At 46.6% G+C, this 18,671-nt stretch overlaps 1 protein-coding gene across 7 annotated transcripts; it reads left to right on the forward strand.

Annotated features, from left to right (window-relative positions):
- Window positions 1-3,621: 3,621 nt before the first annotated feature.
- Window positions 3,622-18,671, forward strand: csnk1a1 (casein kinase 1, alpha 1). Of its 7 annotated transcripts, none has more exons than XM_047018277.1 (12): window positions 3,622-4,375; window positions 4,763-4,869; window positions 5,887-6,013; window positions 7,125-7,223; window positions 9,963-10,046; window positions 10,702-10,841; window positions 11,633-11,711; window positions 12,886-12,960; window positions 13,374-13,480; window positions 13,666-13,814; window positions 14,546-14,627; window positions 17,748-18,671. In XM_047018277.1, the coding sequence occupies exons 1-11, from the start codon at window positions 4,253-4,255 to the stop codon at window positions 14,605-14,607; spliced, it is 1,152 nt and encodes a 383-aa protein (XP_046874233.1). In that variant the 5' UTR covers window positions 3,622-4,252; the 3' UTR covers window positions 14,608-14,627; window positions 17,748-18,671. The 7 variants fall into 7 exon arrangements, with proteins under 7 accessions (XP_046874233.1, XP_046874240.1, XP_046874250.1 ...); XM_047018284.1 differs by having other exon boundaries at window positions 13,666-13,778; XM_047018294.1 differs by lacking the exon at window positions 14,546-14,627.

The following is an 18,671-nucleotide window of genomic DNA, read 5'->3' on the forward strand; positions in this document are numbered from 1 at the left end:
TACGGGGTACCGGATTTCCTGATCGGGGCTGTCCGGTCCCTGTACGACCGGTGCCAGAGTTTGGTCCGCATTGCCGGTAGTAAGTCGAACTTGTTTCCGGTGAGGGTTGGACTCCGCCAGGGCTGCCCTATGTCACCGATTCTGTTCATTACCTATATGGACAGAATTTCTAGGCGCAGCCAGGGTGTTGAGGGGGTCCGGTTTGGTGACCTCAGGATCGGGTCGCTGCTTTTTGCGGATGATGTGGTCCTGTTGGCTTCATCGGGCCGTGACCTTCAGCTCTCACTGGAGCGGTTCGCAACCGAATGTGAAGCGGCTGGGATGCGAATCAGCACCTCCAAATCTGAGGCCATGGTAATCGACCGGAAAAGGGTGGAGTGCCATCTCCGGGTCGGGGAGGAGATCCTGAACCAAGCGGAGGAGTTCAAGTATCTCGGGGTCTTGTTCACGAGTGAGGGAAGAATGGAGCGCGAGGTCGACAGGCGGATCGGTGCGGCGTCCGCAGTGATGCGGGCTCTGCATCGGTCCGTCGTGGTGAAGAAGGAGCTGAGTCGAAAGGCGAAGCTCTCTATTTACCAGTCGATCTACGTTCCTACCCTCACCTATGGTCACGAACTATGGGTAGTGACCGAAAGAACGAGATCGCGAATACAAGCGGCCGAAATGAGCTTTCTCCGTAGGGTGTCCGGGCTCTCCCTTAGAGATAGGGTGAGAAGCTCGGTCATCCGGGAGGGGCTCAGAGTAGAACCGCTGCTCCTCCGCGTCGAGAGGAGCCAGCTGAGGTGGCTCGGGCATCTGATTAGGATGCCTCCTGGACGCCTCCCTGGTGAGGTGTTCCGGGCACGTCCCACTGGGAAGAGGCCCCGGGGAAGACCCAGGACACGCTGGAGGGACTATGTCTCTCAGCTGGCCTGGGAACGCCTTGGGGTCCCCCAGGAAGAGCTGGCGGAAGTGGCCGGGGGGAGGGAAGTCTGGGCCTCCCTGCTTAGGTCGCTGCCCCCGCGACCCGATCCCCGGACAAGCGGCAGATGACGACGTCCGCAGCGAAGAATATGAAAAGAAAAAGATAAATAAATCTGAACCTCTCAAACTTTCAGTTAGTTAGGTTGTGTCAGGTTCATGACCTTTAAATGTTGTCTAGGTTCATGACCTTAATCAACTGAACAATAGTCATCATGATTGTATGCAATGATTGTTGATATGAATGTGGCAGAACTGGTTTTTCACTAGTTGTCGGTAAGAGTTGAAAACAATAGATAATCTCCCTCTTTTGAAGATTTTCGTTTTTGTTCTGAGATGTGATTGGAATCTTTCACAGAGATCCTTTTCCAGTAACATCCCTGTCTCTGTTTCATTGTTGTCTTCATACAACTTCGCATCAATCTGTTGACCAGAATAAATCACAGTTGCACATCCATATTTTATCCAAACTAAATGTTTTGTCAGGAAGGCTGGTAGGTTCCATGTCTGGGGGGCTTTAGCTTGGCAACCAACGTAGGAGGAAGCACTGCTGTTGGGGTGAGAAAGAGAAGGCTGTTCCCTTTTTCAACAGTGTCAGTGACAGGGACCAGACAATGGGCAGGCCAGTAGCCAGCAGTGCCACAGGAACGCCAGGAAACAACTAGATTGAAAAGCCTGGTTAGAAAATGGCATCTGTGTATGTTGATTTTACAAAACAGGGTTTTGACAGGGACAAACAGGGTTTGTGAGGGATTTTTTTAATGGGATTTCAATTAATAAATAGTTTACTACTTCAAGGATGCCGCCACTATTTTCAATAGCAGCCGCTGTTTACAATTTCTTCTCAGTAAAGTGTATCATTATCACCAGAGAGGTTTGCTTAAATCTCACTGCTGAACAGTGTTGTGTTAAGAGACATCCAATGTCGGCTATATACAGTCACTAAGTTAAATGTTTTCTAGCAAGAATGACACATACGTAGCTGTACAGACTGTGATTTCCCATAAGGGCCAACACATTGTGATCAGATGTGATGTTGATGATGGACCTAACGTAGGTTCTACAGACGGTTGTGGTGGTTGTGTGGAGAAGAAGGAGCAGAGTGCAACAGAGCACAATGGTGATCTTCATGGCTTCGATTAGGCAGTGTGTTCTTGAATGTGTAATATATCGTAGTTTGTCTTCAGAGGCTGCAGGTGTCTGTGTCTCAATCTATTCCCTGACTCTTTTTTCTACATCCCCTGACCTGTCTGTCATGGGTGACTCCACCCACCTGTCCCCATCACCGCTCCCCCCTGGTTGATGCTGTCACTGAGTTATGGTAAAACAAATCAGTAAGGTACTTCCTTGATGTCTCATTTAGCATTATGGAATGTGATGAACTGGAACAAAAGGCGTAGGCTTGGTATGAACATTGGTGCGGGACAAAACATTCTTATCACCCTATGTATTAACACTACCCCTGCATGCCATTTGTTATTGGTGGAAAGGTTTCAATGGTCTCTTGACATTAAGGAATAGGTCCCTTATGCACACCCCTAATGCCTATTGAATAGAACATATAGTGAAAGTCAACACCAGATAAGAACACTTACACTTACTTCTCAGCACACCCACTTGTTGCCCAGTTTTTATTTAATTATTAGGTTGTGTTTTACTCTGCTGGAATACTTCCTGAAGGACTTAAAAGGTCTAACTTGTTATGTTGTCTTCCTTCATTTATATAGCCATTTTAAATGTAGAATCTGGAGCAATCAAAACTCCTAACTCGAGAGGCAAAGTTATTGCCAATCTTCACATTTTCATACAATATGTTTTCTCCATGTAGTCTGTACCAAACGAGGAGACCATTATGTTCATGTTGAGGTCAGTGCTGTTGACTGGAGCTCTAATGAGTGGCTGAAAGTTGAAACAGAATCTTAACAAGACTAAAAATGTACGTATGAAGTTGAACTGTATCTCTAAGGATGCCATCTACAATGAGAGACAATTACAACTATAGAATGTCTGTCATCGGCTACGTGTCTTCAAGAAAACACAGCCCTTTTGTTTACCTCTCCTATTCAGTACACAAGACGACTACACATACATTGGAAATTATGTTGCAGTCAACTATACTGTCTTTCAGAGAGCAACACTTATTTGAGTTTCAGTTTATATAAGTTTGCTTTAATAGCAAAGAAGCTATATGAATTGCCTACGCAGACCTGTGTGAATGCGTACTGTTAACAACAGATGGCACCAGTGAGCCACATGTGGCGAAGAGAGGACTGGAGAACAAGCCTTGGTCAACACTACAGCCTAGCACCTGTCACCTATGTTGCAATGACTAGTTTGTACACACAAACTGATCTAAATTAATCATATGAATGCATATATGTACAGAACATGGACTGAATGGTAGATGGGTGGCCAACACAAACCTTACAAAGCTTTTGTTCAAGCCATTTTGTTGTGTGTGCTTTTATCTGTTCATATGAATTGTTTTCTATTCCCCTTTTTTATCAATGGGTGATCAATAATGTTATGAAAAACATTTGGGAAAAGCTTTCTACTTAATTTTAAATCCAATTAAAGTGAAAGAAATAGAGCTTCCGCAAATGAAGCCTTGTCACGTCACAGCCCTTCCTCTGGCCTGCAGTTACGGTCCGCTCGTGCCCGCATTAGCTCGTTCTGGGAAAACTGAGCGCGAGCTCGAAGGCACAGAGACAGGCTGAGGAGAAGCTAACTAGTGACAAGGAGATGGCGGAGTGAGTGGGTTGCGCTTTGAAGGAAAGCTGCGACCCTTCAATTCGGTAAAATATTCTCTTGGAATTGGAGAATTGTATCGAAATTGAATCCATCGTCGGAAATTGAATACTCAAGATTCATATCGCCCCTCTCGTGGAGGTGGTTCGAAGAGATTATCGATTGGGGCTTCGAGTGACTGGTGTCATTTTTCGTACCTCGACGCTAGCTAGCAGCAGCCTAGCTAGCCAGTTACTCGAGGCCACTGGATGATTGTCAACGTAATCCGGTCACATTTGGATTTCTGCTCTGAAGAACAGTTTTCATATCTTTCGTGGATAAGTTATTTCCACGAATATATGTTTACAAGCTAGCGAAGATATCGACAGCTGCAGAAAAGCTAAATTGCATTCTAGACCCATTAGCTACATTGTTTCAAGTGATCGCCCACGGCTAATCAGGACTCTTATGTTCTGATAACGAGCTGCGAGAGAAGGGGAACCGACGGAGTAGTCCCACTGAATCCTGTTTAACCTGATCGGGTGGTGCTCGTGAGTGTGTGGATATGGCCAGCAGCAGCGGCTCGAAAGCCGAATTTATTGTCGGTGGAAAATACAAGCTTGTCAGAAAAATTGGATCCGGATCATTCGGAGACATTTATCTGGCAATAAACATCACAAATGGAGAGGTAAACTTGACATCGTTCATCGAATGTAGCGACAAATAGGGCTGAATTTGGTTAGCTAGTTAAAATAAGTAAGTTCGCCAGATCAACTGGCCAACGTCGGCCTGACTCGCCAAGACCTCCGTTTTGTTCATCCTGTTGGTATTTGTGTGTTACCTGGCTTGTATGGTATTGAGTTTCATGCTATTTAGCCAGCCATCTCGTTGGCTGATACAACTTTCCAATCCTTTAAAAATTTAATTTAATTTGTTCAGTATATCCAGGGCTTTTAACACCGGGGAGCTGCACTGACTACTTGCAGTTACGGAACTGGTGCAGTGTTATTTGCTTAGTCAGTGAGCTGGAAATGGGTTATAACTAAGACCAATCAATTTTTTTCCTTTTTAACAGGAGGTAGCAGTCAAATTGGAATCACAGAAAGCCAGGCACCCACAGTTGTTATATGAAAGCAAACTGTATAAAATTTTACAAGGAGGAGTTGGAATCCCACACATAAGGTAAGAACATACATTTTAAGTTAAGATTCCATTCAGTATCCTTTTGTAATGTGATGCCTGCACTGTGACATTAAAACATTTATTATTATGGGGCCTATAATATATATATATTTTTTAGTTTACACGAGCTTGTCAGGCTAGCTGGTATTAGCCATAATCTCATTGCTGTTCTATTCTCGGTGTTTTAATTGTAGGATTTTTGGAATCCTCTAATATATCCACGGAACATCATTTAAACGTTTAATACTATTTATGTCGACGTTTTAACTTCAAAAGTGTGAACTGAATGTGTAGGATTGATTACACATTTCTAAAGGTAGCTAGCTAACGGCGGTGGTTGGAAATGGCCGCTTGTCTTTTGTTGTGTTTGTTCCAACATGTCTTCCTTCTGTTAGAAAATGGCGGCTCAGCAATGGGGAAAACAACTCTTAGGGCCTAGTGGTTTTGTGTATCAAGGTGACTTCAGCGCTACAGTGCCACAGACTTTGAGCCAGAAACGATTAATTTTTTGATGCATTAAATTTTATTTAGTGACTAAACAGCTTGGTTAGTCCTTCGTTTTGAACATTGTCACGCAGGTTCTGGCTGCTGGAAAATGACAGCATCGTGTTAATGATACATGAGGCCTCCACCCCTCATGCTTCACTACCTCTGATTGAGTTATACTGACCTTTGCTCTTATGGCAAAATCATCTAATTATCTAAGAAGGAAGGCATGTTTTTGGTTACAGCAGGCTTTGTGAAGAAAAGCCCTCATTTGAAACACAGACTTGGGCCTACTGCAGAAGCTGTTCTCTTAAAAATGATTAATTAAATGTTTAATTATTTGGACAAATCTTTATTTTTGGCCTACTGATAAATATATATTTTTTCACAGATGGTCACCCAATTGAAATTAAATTAGTCTCTGTTGACTAGTGGATTGTTTAGTTGGTGCAGGGCCACATTGTGTGAATTTAAAATGTGAACAGACCTTGGAAGTGTGCGTACTATTTACATGTTTTTGTTTATGCATAGGTGGTATGGCCAAGAGAAGGACTACAATGTCCTAGTGATGGACCTACTGGGGCCCAGTCTGGAGGACCTGTTCAACTTCTGCTCCCGCAGGTTCACTATGAAGACTGTCCTAATGCTGGCAGACCAGGTATGCACACCCATTGTCAAGACAGTTTCAAACAGTGCAAAATGTAATATGCAGATTAAGTTTGGTCAAAAAAGCCACATTGGTTGTTTCTTCATGTCAGAGGCCATTTGTCATGATAACTCCTGATATGTCAGCTGACCCCTGATCCAGGACACTATCAAGCTTAATTGGCTTCAGGGTATACTTAACATGTAAAATACCAGGGAGTTAACCCTAGTCAAATAAAGCTTTTTTTTTTTTTTTTTCTTGTCAGGACTTGGCTGGTAACAGCTTTTATCTTGTATGGTCTTGAAAGCACACCCTTACTGTTAAATATACCAGGTTCTGGACTTTAGTCTCTTGCTCAACTTCTAGTTTCCCAAGTAACAGTCAGTTTAAAACCTAACTACTCTACAGTTGAATGTTGGTGCTCAGCCAATTTTTTCTGCGTTCAATATCTCAATACTGTGTATAGCCAGCTTCAAACTGACATGCGAGAGGAACTTTGAGAGACAAACCCAACGCTGTGATGGTGTATTGTTGCTACTCCACTGCACGGTACCATCTAGACGCCACTCATTCTGGTCCCAGGTGCTTGGATCATGGTCTTCAACATGACACACAGCACTTAGTGGATCCTTTAGTCTGCAGTCCCAGGGAATGTCTGCGCCTCCTTAAGGCGTGGTTCTGCGGCCTGCCATTCAATCAAGTAGTCCAGTGAATGAAAAAGGAAAAGGAAGCACCCGCTTTTATAGACAGCTGCCGCTATAATAGTAGCTTGGATATTTTAAAATGGCGGGTGTGTGCAGGATGCCTCAGGATGTGTAGTCAAGTCAGTACAATGCAGTGGAAAAGAACCACTACTTGCATTGGGACCTTCCTTTATTTCATCCCTTCGACCATTCTGAAGCACTAACAGTTAGTTACACATGTGGTTTGCTATTGCATATGTGTACCAAATGATTTGCGATGTTCACTGAATTTAAAGTGTGTTGGAATGAACATATTCTTAGAAAGGGTTATGAGCAGTTTTAAGAGGGTTCTTAAAAACGTATTTCCACAAAAGACCACACATGGCATGTGGCCCCTTCACAGGCTTAATCTGACAAGGAGAGTTTTTTTCCTTCAACAGATGATTAGCAGAATCGAGTATGTGCACACAAAGAACTTCATCCACAGAGATATCAAGCCAGACAACTTCTTGATGGGCATTGGGCGTCATTGTAACAAGGTAAGCCTCGGCTTCTGAAGCCCTGAACCTGCTCACTTTAACCTGCCACTGCTTCCAATAAAATAGGTTTTATTCATAACAAATGTATTGGTTTGGTTCGTAAAGGGATAATTCACTTCAAATGAATTAAATGGTGGAACCATTTAGTTTGAAATGAGTCTAGTGGAATCCCTCAGACTCTTCAAGTGACATGGCAGAGTTGCTTGGCTGCTATTTAACAGTGAGTTTATATTTGTCTAGCGGCTGTAAGGCACCATTTATTTTAAAGATATCAATTGAGTTGTAAGTGCACTACCCCTCAACAGTTTGAGTGAACTATCCCTGTTTTGGTTAGTTATTAGTTTGGTCATTCGTTTACATTCTCATGATCATGGCCAAGTAAGTAATAGTAAAACATATCAAGGACTGTCACCTCCCCACCTCCAGTTCTAATCCTGCAGTTATTCATTATTAACAAACCGCATTTCCTCTGTGTGGACATTGAATGTATCTTGGGGAATATAACTTATCGGGTAAGCCCGCCCTCCCTCGCAACCAGAGTGCTTTCCTCAACAACATGGCAGTTGTAAGGCAGTGGCACCTATAGAGATCAAATTGAACACGGTAGTTACCTAACAGTAACAGTGTTACGCATGTCTCTATGGTTCTATTGTAGTTCTACTGCATTTCTGGGTCTGACAGCCATGCTCTGAATTACCACAGGCGTCTGCATGTTGTGTAACCCCATTTATTCTTCCCCCCCCCCCCCCTCACAGAAAAAAAATCCTTAAGACGTTTTTAACTTTGGTGATTTTTTTTTACATATTTAAACTGTATATCAAGTTGCCTGATTTTTGTACTTTTGTTTTAAAATTGATTATCCTGAGCCCTTGCAGACAGGCAACATTTGGCAAAGTTAAAGCATGAACCGTGTATTGACCCTGACCAGGCCAAAGTAACTGGCGGTCGTTAGTGTTCCATTCCATAGCTGATTGATTCATCAGCTGATCAGACCAGTCCAACCAGAACCAAGCAGCACCTGTCTGGGTGAATTAGCCTCGACTGAAGCCTGTGTTCCCATTTTTGGCAGTGCTCTCTGGAATCAGTGTTTACCATTGTGTGTCTGTGTGAATGCCAGCCTCTCCAGCTTCTTTCTTTTGACATACACATGAAATTGTCCCTTTGTTTTATACTAAACTCCACCGCCTCCGTCAAGAGTGGCTGCACACCCCACCTGTAGGACGTCCAGCTCTGACTCGCACCCACACCTGAGAGGTCCTGGGCAGGCCAAGGTGGCAACTCTACCCCCTGGATGGAAGCCGAGCATAGCTGTTGGCTTTAGCATCTAGCCTAGCGGCTAGTTAGCGTTTGCATCATCACCTGGCCTAACGTTAGCATTAATGTGAGCATTGGCGTTATCCAACCCCACGCTGTCCTGGTCTACTGTATCTCTCTTCTGCTTTGCTGCGCACTTCACTTCCTGCCTTTTGTCTCACAACGGTTCCGGAAGCCTAGCTGCCTCCAATCCCATACCAGTAGAACGTAAATATTCCGGACCCTATCTTCTAATCTAGACCCACACTCCATTCAGACCAAACACATTCAGCCAACATTGTCTGTGATTAAATTCTAGATTTAGTCATCCCTTCCCATCCACCTACACACCGCCAGTTTCCTGTCAGCTTGGCATCCCTGCAGACTAACTGCTTGTCCCATCGCTGTGTCCTTGGTTGCTTTCTACAACTTGCCTCCTTAGCAGGATCTGCTCTGACCACTATCTGCCCACACCTACGAGACCTTTCTATACTGCTTTACCCTAAATTGATCCTCTACTATTTCCTCCTTGATAAACCAAACCCACATAGGCCTCACTGCCACAATCTTTGTCAATGGTATCATTACATGATACAAACACATTTTACACAGTAATTACTACCAAACCACCCTTGGAATGCCATTGTTTTTAGACTTACTAGCCAGGTTCATTAGATCCTTGAGATGGGTGGGGGGGAGGGGTGCGGGGTGGGCTTCTGGGTGGCTGCGTTTGTGTTGAAAGCTTCTCACGCCGCCTTGTTGTCAGGGCGCCATGTTAGAGCATGGCTTGTAGTGGCTAGCCGTCTACCTGCTTCCTCGTTTTAACCCTAGTGGTGCCAGTCAGACAGCTGTAGCACGGTGAGGTATTTTTCCACTCCCGGACTGTTTTCCCAACCTAGCGAAGCTAACCTAGAAAACTGAGGCACAGCTAGCGTTAAATGCCGCAACATCACCAAGCCCAATGCAAAGTTGAGTGAGAAAACAAACACAAAACAGGCTTACAAATAATGTGTTTCAATAATAGTTCACAGAACACAGCAACGGCAGGTGTGGCAGTATCAGCCAACATTTTGTCTGTGACTGCAGCCAGTCATTCAGGCAGCGGGGCCTGTGTATCTGGCACGGCCTACTCCTCCCCCGACCCCTTCTTTGCCCTGCTGCAGCAGCCCAGGCTGGCCTCTTAAGCCCCGGCTCTCTCCCAAACTTCAGCCCCAGGAGGAGTAACTGGAGCTAACGCTAGCCAGTTAGCAAAAGGAAGGAGGACAGCCCTGGGTGCGCTCCTTCTTTTCTCCTCCTCCTCTTCCTCACCCCACCCTCTCCTCCTGGTCTTTTTCCGAGCCTTGGTGTTGCCTGTCTGCGCTGGCCGTGCGTTAGCGCGCGTACGTTCGTGGGGTTGGTTGTCAGCGTTCCTGTGCTGATGCAGTGCACCCTCTATTGTCTGTTCAGTGTTTAGAATCTCCCGTGGGGAAGAGGAAAAGAAGCTTGGCGCTTAGTTCTGCTCAGGACCCATCTTTCTCAGGATTAAACCAGGTCTGAACACCCATACAGCCGCCTACCGCTCCCCCTGCACCCCCGACTGTTGCCTATGATTCTGACACTGACTGGAGGGGTTTCTGTTCCACAGACGGTTTTATTTTTGTTGGTTTCTCTACCATTTTCTTTTTTGTTAATCTTTACTTATTTATTTTTGTATGTCATTATTTTCGTCTACAATTATGTTGGCATTAAACCAGACACACATGCTAAACATCTCTAGAGATTATAATCTAATTCAGATGGCAGTGGTGTGTGTTTGTGGAGATGTTTGAAAGACTCGACTGACTGGGGATGATATTTTCGGAATCTTTTCATTTCCACGATTTTCTTGTTTTCTACGTCTGGTTGCAGTTGGCTATCTGCCCAAGCAAACGTTTTTGGTTGCTGAGTCACATGACCATTGTTCTGTAGGAAACCTCACAGGCCCCAAGGAGGGCAGGCCCAAAGTGTCACATGACAGCCCCTAGAGCAGGAAGTAGAACAGTAGCCATGATCTTGCCTCGGAAAGCATTTTTCCAACACCTCCATAATCAAAGGAAATGTCTCAAATGTCAGTTCTTTTGTTTTTCTATTTTCTACACCCCTCTCTCCCCCCTCTCCTTTTCTTTTTTTCCCTTCCTCTGCTCTCCCCCCCCCCCCCACCCCCCAGTTGTTCCTCATCGACTTTGGTCTAGCCAAGAAGTACCGTGACAACCGAACACGACAACACATCCCCTACAGAGAAGACAAGAACCTGACAGGCACCGCTCGCTACGCCAGCATCAATGCACATCTGGGCATCGAGCAAAGGTAAACATCCACGGGCCACACCCCGCCATGCTAACCTGGGCCTACACCTCACTCTCCCAGTAGCTCAGCCACTGACCATACTCAGTACATTCCTGCACCACTAGTAGGTTAGACCGTTGTATTTTTTCAAATACAAATATGTCATGGTGTAAACGAGAATTGTGTTAAGTGAAGACATGGAGAACACAGTGAGACTGAAACATTGGAACACACTGAGGTTGTCGGGCTAGCCTGTGAAGCAGATCTTGATCACACAAATTCCTTTTCATCAGCTAGAGATTAAAGTTCAGACATGAATATGTTTAATGTGTCATCACTGATTGGCAGGAAAGAGTATAAAACAGTCCCCTGTTAGAATACTCATCCAAAAGCACAGTTTCCTTCTTACTCTTCTGGAAACTACGGTCTCAGATCTGAAACGACTGGAAAGGAGAAAACATGTTTTCCAGCTGTCTGCCTGTTACCTAATCCAGCAATTGTAAGATCAGTGACGATCTGCAGTGTTCCCGGGGAGATGCGGAGAGAGAAGGGAAAGACGGATGCATCATCTGAGGCCTCAGTCTGACTCCCTGCAGAAGCAAAGCCATGTCCCAAGGGGACGGGGCCTCATGGCAACAAGCTGATCTCATTGGTTGACTCACTGTCACTAGCAGCTGTCTTTCTCATTGACCCAGAATCCAGTCACTGACTGACAGTGAAGTGTGCTCTCTCTCATGCTGTCCCCCCCTTCCCCTCTCTCTCTATTGATCTGTGATGACATATGTACTGACCGCTGTCCTCTCTCTCCCCAGTCGTCGGGATGATATGGAGTCGCTAGGCTACGTGCTGATGTATTTCAACAGAACCAGCCTGCCCTGGCAGGGTCTAAAGGTAGGCCAGGCAGGTACTCTAGGGCGCCACGTCCAGACATTTAAGAGCCTAACTTGCACCCCCTCCGAAAAGTATGGAACACTATTAGCCGTTTGCAGAACGGACATCATTTGGGAACTTAATTTTAATGCCATTTTTGCTTGTTTACAACTGTTTTCCAAGGCCCACCTAAGCAAAAATTAGGTGATTGTAAACAGAGCCTGTTAGCAGCTTACACATAGATGTGGGGTGTGAATTGGCCTTGTGGGGGTTGAGTTAAGCCGAAGGGGTAAGCAAAAACTTTCAAGATGACACTTGTTTCATTTACCAAGTCAAACTGCAAACAGCTAAACGAATGTGTGCGTATTCTTGCCTGCTAAACGAACCATACTAAAACTTACAGGCCTACATAACTGAAACAACCCCCATTTGAACAACCCTCAGTTAAACAAAATGGATACTTCTTACTGGCGTCACTAGTCAATGTATCGACCCAAGGTTAGAGCCCTTGAACTAGCCACCTAAGGTTAGATACCTGCGCACCTAGCGACCCCCAGCCTAGCAGCTCTGCAGCGTAATGCTGCTTCATCCCCTAGCGCACTCTCATCCCCCACCGATCACTGTCTTTGTGAGAGGGCTGGTCTTATTATAGGCTGGCAGGGTTATATAGGGAACGCCAGGCGTCTTAATGTAATCGTGGGCCCTCCTTCACACCTCACCGTTACGACTGGGTTGAAACCTTAGTCGTCTGTTACAAACCCTGCCAGCCAGAGAGCACAGCTAGTCAGTAGAACCAGCCAGGAAGAAGGATCAGGTCGTGGAACGATGATCAGCCCCGCAAGGTGTACCCTTTCACTGAACGCAGGCACTGTTAGCTTTGTAAGAAGAGCGTAGAACCTGATGGACCGGTTTGGATTGACGTCTGTTTGGAGCCGTGTTAACCGTACAGAACACGGGCTCCCACGGCAAGAACTGCAGTAGTTATCCAATGAAACTTTCAGTCCGCATGTGTGACTTGAGATGCAATTTCGCCGCACGCGTGGGCAGAGAACATCCGTGTGGAACGTGTACTGTGTGAGGCTGGCCGGCGTTGTGGTGTCGGTGTTGTCCGCTTGCCCTGTGTGGTTGAGCCTGACAGCGTAGTGATAAGTCTGCGGTGCACAACATTTTCATTTCTCGTCCACATGTTCCACAGGCTGCCACAAAGAAACAGAAGTACGAGAAGATCAGTGAGAAGAAGATGTCCACGCCCGTGGAGGTCCTATGTAAGGTGAGGCGGTAACACCACCTCTTCACTGGCTACAGAGCCCCTCTCGGTCCCCTGGAAGTGAGGAGCCTAGATGGGCAGAGCTTAGTGCCCCAGCTTCCTGGATAAGCAGTACTGACAGGCTACCCCGGGCCCTGCAGAGAAGGACTAACTAACCTTAGATTGGGACTAAAGCGAGAGTAAATGATCCCAGGGTTTAGTCGTGGTTTAGTCGAGACCTCCTGATCCTCCAGTCTGTCTGCCCAACCTGCTTAACCCCCCTCTCTCAGGGTACAGGCTATCTATAGAAGGCCTGTGACCACCAGGCTATATACAGCCCACACCAGGGAGGCTAAGTAGCCAATCACAGACCTGGCTTGACTTTTAGTGATGGGTCTCATGGTTATCTGTAACCTCTTCCACCCCCCCTCCTCCAGGGCTTCCCAGCAGAGTTTGCAATGTACCTGAACTACTGCCGTGGCCTGCGCTTCGAGGAGGCTCCAGACTACATGTACCTCCGCCAGCTTTTCCGCATCCTCTTCAGGTGCGGCTCACACACACATGCAGTCTCACATACACGCACACACACACTTGCATTATCTCATACACACAGAAAGGTTTATCCCTAGGAAGGAAGTGGCTGGATAAATAAACCAAGGAGGCTGAACTGAGTTGCTCTGTTTTGGTGTCTTTGTGCGTTCTCTGTGTGTCCGCTGTGTGCATGTGTAGGACCCTGAACCACCAGTACGACTACACGTTTGACTGGACGATGCTGAAGCAGAAAGCAGCCCAGCAGGCAGCCTCCTCGGGGGCCCAGGGGCCCCAGGCACCAACCCCCACAGGCAAGCAAACTGACAAACCCAAGACTAACATGAAAGGTTAGTAGCAAACAGCCAAGCGACGTTTTCAGCAAAAAAACCCAAAAAAAAACAAAGCAAAAGATGAAGACACCAATTGCTTTTGTTTTGTCATTCTTCCTCGACCCTCCCCACATCACCACCCCCAGCCGTTAAAAAACAAACATGGATTTGGACATTTTCCCCCCATATCATTTGTTCAAAAACAAACAGTTAAAGACATCAGTGTTGGTGAGAAAAGCCGCCCCTCCACCCCCCTCCCCCCTAAACATGGATAAATACAATTTGGACAATTCAATTGGTCTGTCTTGCCAATGCAAAGACGTCCTTGGGAAATTTGCCTACTAACTTTGTACCCAACATGTGTGTATTCTTTTGTGGGACAAAGGGCTTTATGGGCTCGTCTGTGGATGTTGAACCAGCGTCGCTGCTCTCATTTCCCTCTTAAGAACCCTTATCTCTCTATTAACCCCCTCCCTCTCCAAGCCCCAGGGCTGCAATCCACTCTTGCCTGATTCCTTTGACCAACCATTGTTTCTGGATCTTGCAGCTTTTTGTTGATCTGCTAAATGTTGAGAGAAGGGGTGGTTGGGTTGGGTGTTGTGGGCGTGGGGTGGGGCGTAGGGGGTCTGTCTAGTCGAACTAACTCATCTTGTCACTATACCTCATCTCATGTCTCTGTGGTCTGGTTTCTTCACCGTGATGTCATTCTGCTGTAACCCCTCCCCCCCTCCTCCTCCCTCCTATCCCAGAGGGTCTTCTGGTTGCCAGGGGCGATGGCGGAGGCGTCCAGCCCGCTGGTATCCTGTCCTGAGGCGGGGCCAGGTCTGCCAGGTGATGACCAGGACTAGGATTAGGCCTGGGGATTATAACCCTGCTAGAATAATAATCTGGGGGGTGGGGGTAACCTGCCAATGACCCCTGACCTGTGTGGTATACACTGTGTGAAGTGAATGAGTATTGGTATCTTGAGGAGAATCACAGGGATTACAGCCAGCATAATAATCTTTGGTGGGGTGAATGAGTGGAGACCAGCCGTATGGCCCATTATGGTGAGGAAGAGGAGGTCTTATAGATCTTCTTCAGTTTGTAGGTAAGAAGAACTGGATGGGGGGGGGGGGTCAGGGCCTCCAGAAGCCGTCTGGAGATGAAACTGACACCTGACTCAACAAGCCCATGAAAGCTGCTGTCTTTGCTGGCTGCAGGTAGCTAGTGAGCTTCAGGTCTCCGCTACATAGCTTTCTGTCTTGTTGTTTGATATGAGCATAGCATCAGAAGAGTCTCGTACTCCTTTGAGCTCTCCTCACTCTACCTCACTTAGTCTTGCATCTCCCCCCCCTCCCCTCTGATCCCCTTTTGTGCAGCCAGCCCCCTCCATGACTGTGCTGCTTAGTACAGCCAGGTTATAAATAGGATTTGCTGATGACGTGGTTGGGCTATAATCCTTTGTGTACACAGTTCTGTTGCAGCCCTGAACTTCATGGTTAGCCATTCAATTCTTGTCCTCTATCGGTCCTACCAAGCAACCATTCATCTTTTCTGCTCTCCACCTACCTTCTCTTTATCCCACACCTGGAAAGGCCTTAAATAGACCAATGAGAATGAAGTTCTCACTTGCACGTAACCGTAGCCCACCTAACACGCTTTTTGGTGCGTATTTCTCCCGTCCTTGTCTTCAACACATTAAAAGAGATATTTAGAAGTGTTGCAGAGGCTGTAATTTAATTTCTGTGGCCAGGCAGTGATAGTATAGAGTTGGTTGGTCCACCCAGGAATCTGTTTGGATCAGCCTTTTGCCCTGGCAAATTGAGTCAGTATCAGCCCCTAACCACCATGGAGTCAGTATCAGACCGTGTTCTATGGAGTCAGTATCAGACTCGTGCCTTTATTTAGCCAATATCAGAGCCAGAGTCACTACGAGACCAGCCTGTAGCCTAAGATGTTGAACCAATCCCAGACCAGTCTAGCTCCTCTGTCCTAGCCAAGCTAGGCCAGACCAGTCTAGCTCCTCAGTTCTAACCAAGCTTGGCCAGACCAGGTTATTCCCTCAGTCCTAACCAAGCTAGGCCAGCCTAGGTTATCCCCTCAATCCTTACTAAGCTAGGCCAGACCAGGCTAGCGCCTCAGTCCTAGCCAAGTCAGGCCAGGCTGCTTCTGAAGCAGCAGCAGTTTTGGTATCCTAGCTACCAGGCTGGTTTGTCCTCTCCGTTGGGTCGTAACAATGAAGACATTGTTTACCACAGTCTGCCTAGTCTGCCTCCTCCCAGCCCCTCTGGCGTCCCAAGGGCCTGCACTGCTCTGGAATGTATCTGGAGAGGCCTGACCCTTCTCAGCCCCAGCCTCAAGCACTCCCAACACCTTCTGTACACAGCCTACATCTGATGGCAGCTTGTGTTGCAGATCGCAGGTATTTAACAGAGAGATGACAGTCTCGTGTAAATGTTTGTTGCAATGTAAATGTCATAGTGGTGGGGCGGGGAAGCCAGCCTGCTAAAGGGTGTTGGCTATATCAGTCTGGTCCTATGAATAGCTTGTGTGAGAGCTAGTCGTCCACTGCAGTAGACACACATCAGCAGCTCTTAGGACAGTGACAGACTAGCTATCAGCAGATACTGACTGACTGGAGCTATCCAAGTCTTCCTGAAGTCTGCATTGGCTAGAACTAAAGCTAAAGAGATTCTGTCGATGTTGCACTTTCATGTTGGGTAGGCTAAACAACCAAGCCTACAACTAGAGGCAACCAAACTGGTCCAGGTGCTTTTTCAGCGCCGAGCCCCAGGCTGAAAGCCTTCAATCAGACATCCTGCTACTGCCTCATTTAGCCAGGGAGATGGGTGTGGCCAGGACCAAGCAGTGTGATAACCTACCCAGCGTGGCCTATCACATAGGGCATCTGCCTCCGACGTGTCCTGTTTTGTCATTGGTGGGTTCTTGTGGTGTTTGTTTGGTTGGGCGGTGCCCTCCTCGGTGGTACTGTGGTGGTGGTGTTGATCAGATTTGCTCAACGTAGTCCAGCACAGATGTTTCCTGGTCTCCTTTGAGTCAGGATCAGAAGGATTGGGACACACTTTCCAGACTACTCTGTGTGTATATATTTGTTATGAGCAGACTCCACAGATAGTACCAGTTGTTTGTTTATCCCAGGTAGTCACATAGGGTGCAGGAAAGACTGGATCCTGTTTCCCGGCGTTGTGCTTGAGCAGTCCAAGACTGTGTCTCTGAAGTCAATGGGAGCGGAGGTGCCTTCATGAATGATACATGCATCCTCTCCATCAGGCACACTCAGGCTGGCTTTTATTATGGAATCTCCCTCTCCTACAGCTCTCTCCTGCACCTCTCATCATCTCTCTCCTACATATCTCTCAACATCTCGCTCAACATCTCTCTGCTGTCCTCTCTACATCTCTCTCCTGCACCTTTCTCAACATCTCTCTCCTGTACCTCTCTACATCTCTGTCCTGCACGCACCTCTCTCAGCATCTCTCTCCTGTACCTCTCTACATCGCTTTCCTGCACCTCTCAACATCTCTCTCCTGCACATCTCAACACCTCTCTCAACACCTTTCTCCTGTACCTCTCTCTTCATTTCTCTCCTTTACTCTCAGCATCTCTCTCAGCGTCTCTCTCCTGCACCACTCTCAGAATCTTTCTCTTTGCAACTCTCTCAGCACTTCTCCCCCTGCAGCACCAGCTCAACTGCAGAACAGACCACGGCTGAACCATGACAGGGCACTTTTTATTCCAGGGCTGGAGTTGTCTGGCTGTGTCCTGGCTGGCTGATAGCCTCTCAATCCTGCTGGCTAGAATTATGCTGTCTCGTAGTTTGACCCCTCTTTTCTTTTTTTCCTCTTCTCTTTCCCCTTTGCTCTTTCTTTCTCACTCTTGCTCCATCACTCCACTGTTTTGTACCTCCTTTTCTCTCCCATCTTCCTCCTGTATCTCCTTACTCTGCAGGTTTCTGAGTAAGAAGCCAATGATGTGAAGCAGAGCAGTGTGGTCGTAGCAGGATATGCCTCCCAACCAATCACAACACCAACCCCGCCCACCTCGGCATCCAGGACACACCCACCAGAGCCTGTCAGCCGGTCGCCGTGGGCAACCCTTTCTCCTGATAAAGAACATTTGTTCCATATACTATATATGTTATGGCTCTATATAGATACCATGCTCAGCATATATCTATATATTGGTATGTATATACTATATCTTCAACACACAGAAAGCAGGCTTGGTATGGAATCTGTAGCCTTCTCTATTGTCCTGTCCACCGAAGACGTTTTTTGTCCTTTTTTTTGTACGTTTTTTTTTTTTTTTTTAAGAAATGGTTGGCTCACTGTTGATGTGATGGTGCACCATGCCAATGCTGTTCCTGGCCCACTCCTCCACTGCTACCCTCCAGATGTCTAGCCCCCAACCGCTCACCCCCGTCTGCCCTCTGGCAGCCTCCTCTCTCCATGTTCCCCTTCCTCACCACCCCTCACCCTCCCCAGCCAGGCGTGGCCCACACAGACTCTCCCTTCAGGACTCCTCAACCAACCAACCATCTTCTTCCTGATTCAACTACTTGTTTATTTCTCCCTGCTCATTTTGAAGCGAAATGAAAGTTGTAAAGTGAAACTGTTCTACTTTTGTTGTTATGAATGAATCCTGGGGTAATACTAAGCAAATGTTGAATTTCTTTCTCTTTTTTTTTCTGTTTTTTTTTTTCATAAAAAGGTAATTAAGATTCTGCCTGCTGATATGTGCTAGAAGAGCTTCTAATGTCAAGATGAAAAAAACATTCTAGTGACTACTAGATTTCTCCTTAGGGCGCTGCATTAACTATATTGTACCTGGTATTCTGACGTCTCAAACAATGAATAAAAACCATAAACTCCG

The sequence above is a fragment of the Hypomesus transpacificus genome, chromosome 1, assembly GCF_021917145.1.
Source record: "Hypomesus transpacificus isolate Combined female chromosome 1, fHypTra1, whole genome shotgun sequence".
NCBI lineage: Eukaryota > Metazoa > Chordata > Actinopteri > Osmeriformes > Osmeridae > Hypomesus > Hypomesus transpacificus.

Coding starts and splice junctions, on each gene's coding strand:
- csnk1a1 (XM_047018277.1), top strand. CDS start 4,253: ATGGCCAGCAGCAGCGGCTCGAAAGCCGAATTTATTGTCGGTGGAAAA. Junction 11,712..12,885: donor TGCCCTGGCAGGGTCTAAAG/GTAGGCCAGGCA, acceptor CATGTTCCACAG/GCTGCCACAAAGAAACAGAA. Junction 12,961..13,373: donor CCGTGGAGGTCCTATGTAAG/GTGAGGCGGTAA, acceptor CCCCTCCTCCAG/GGCTTCCCAGCAGAGTTTGC.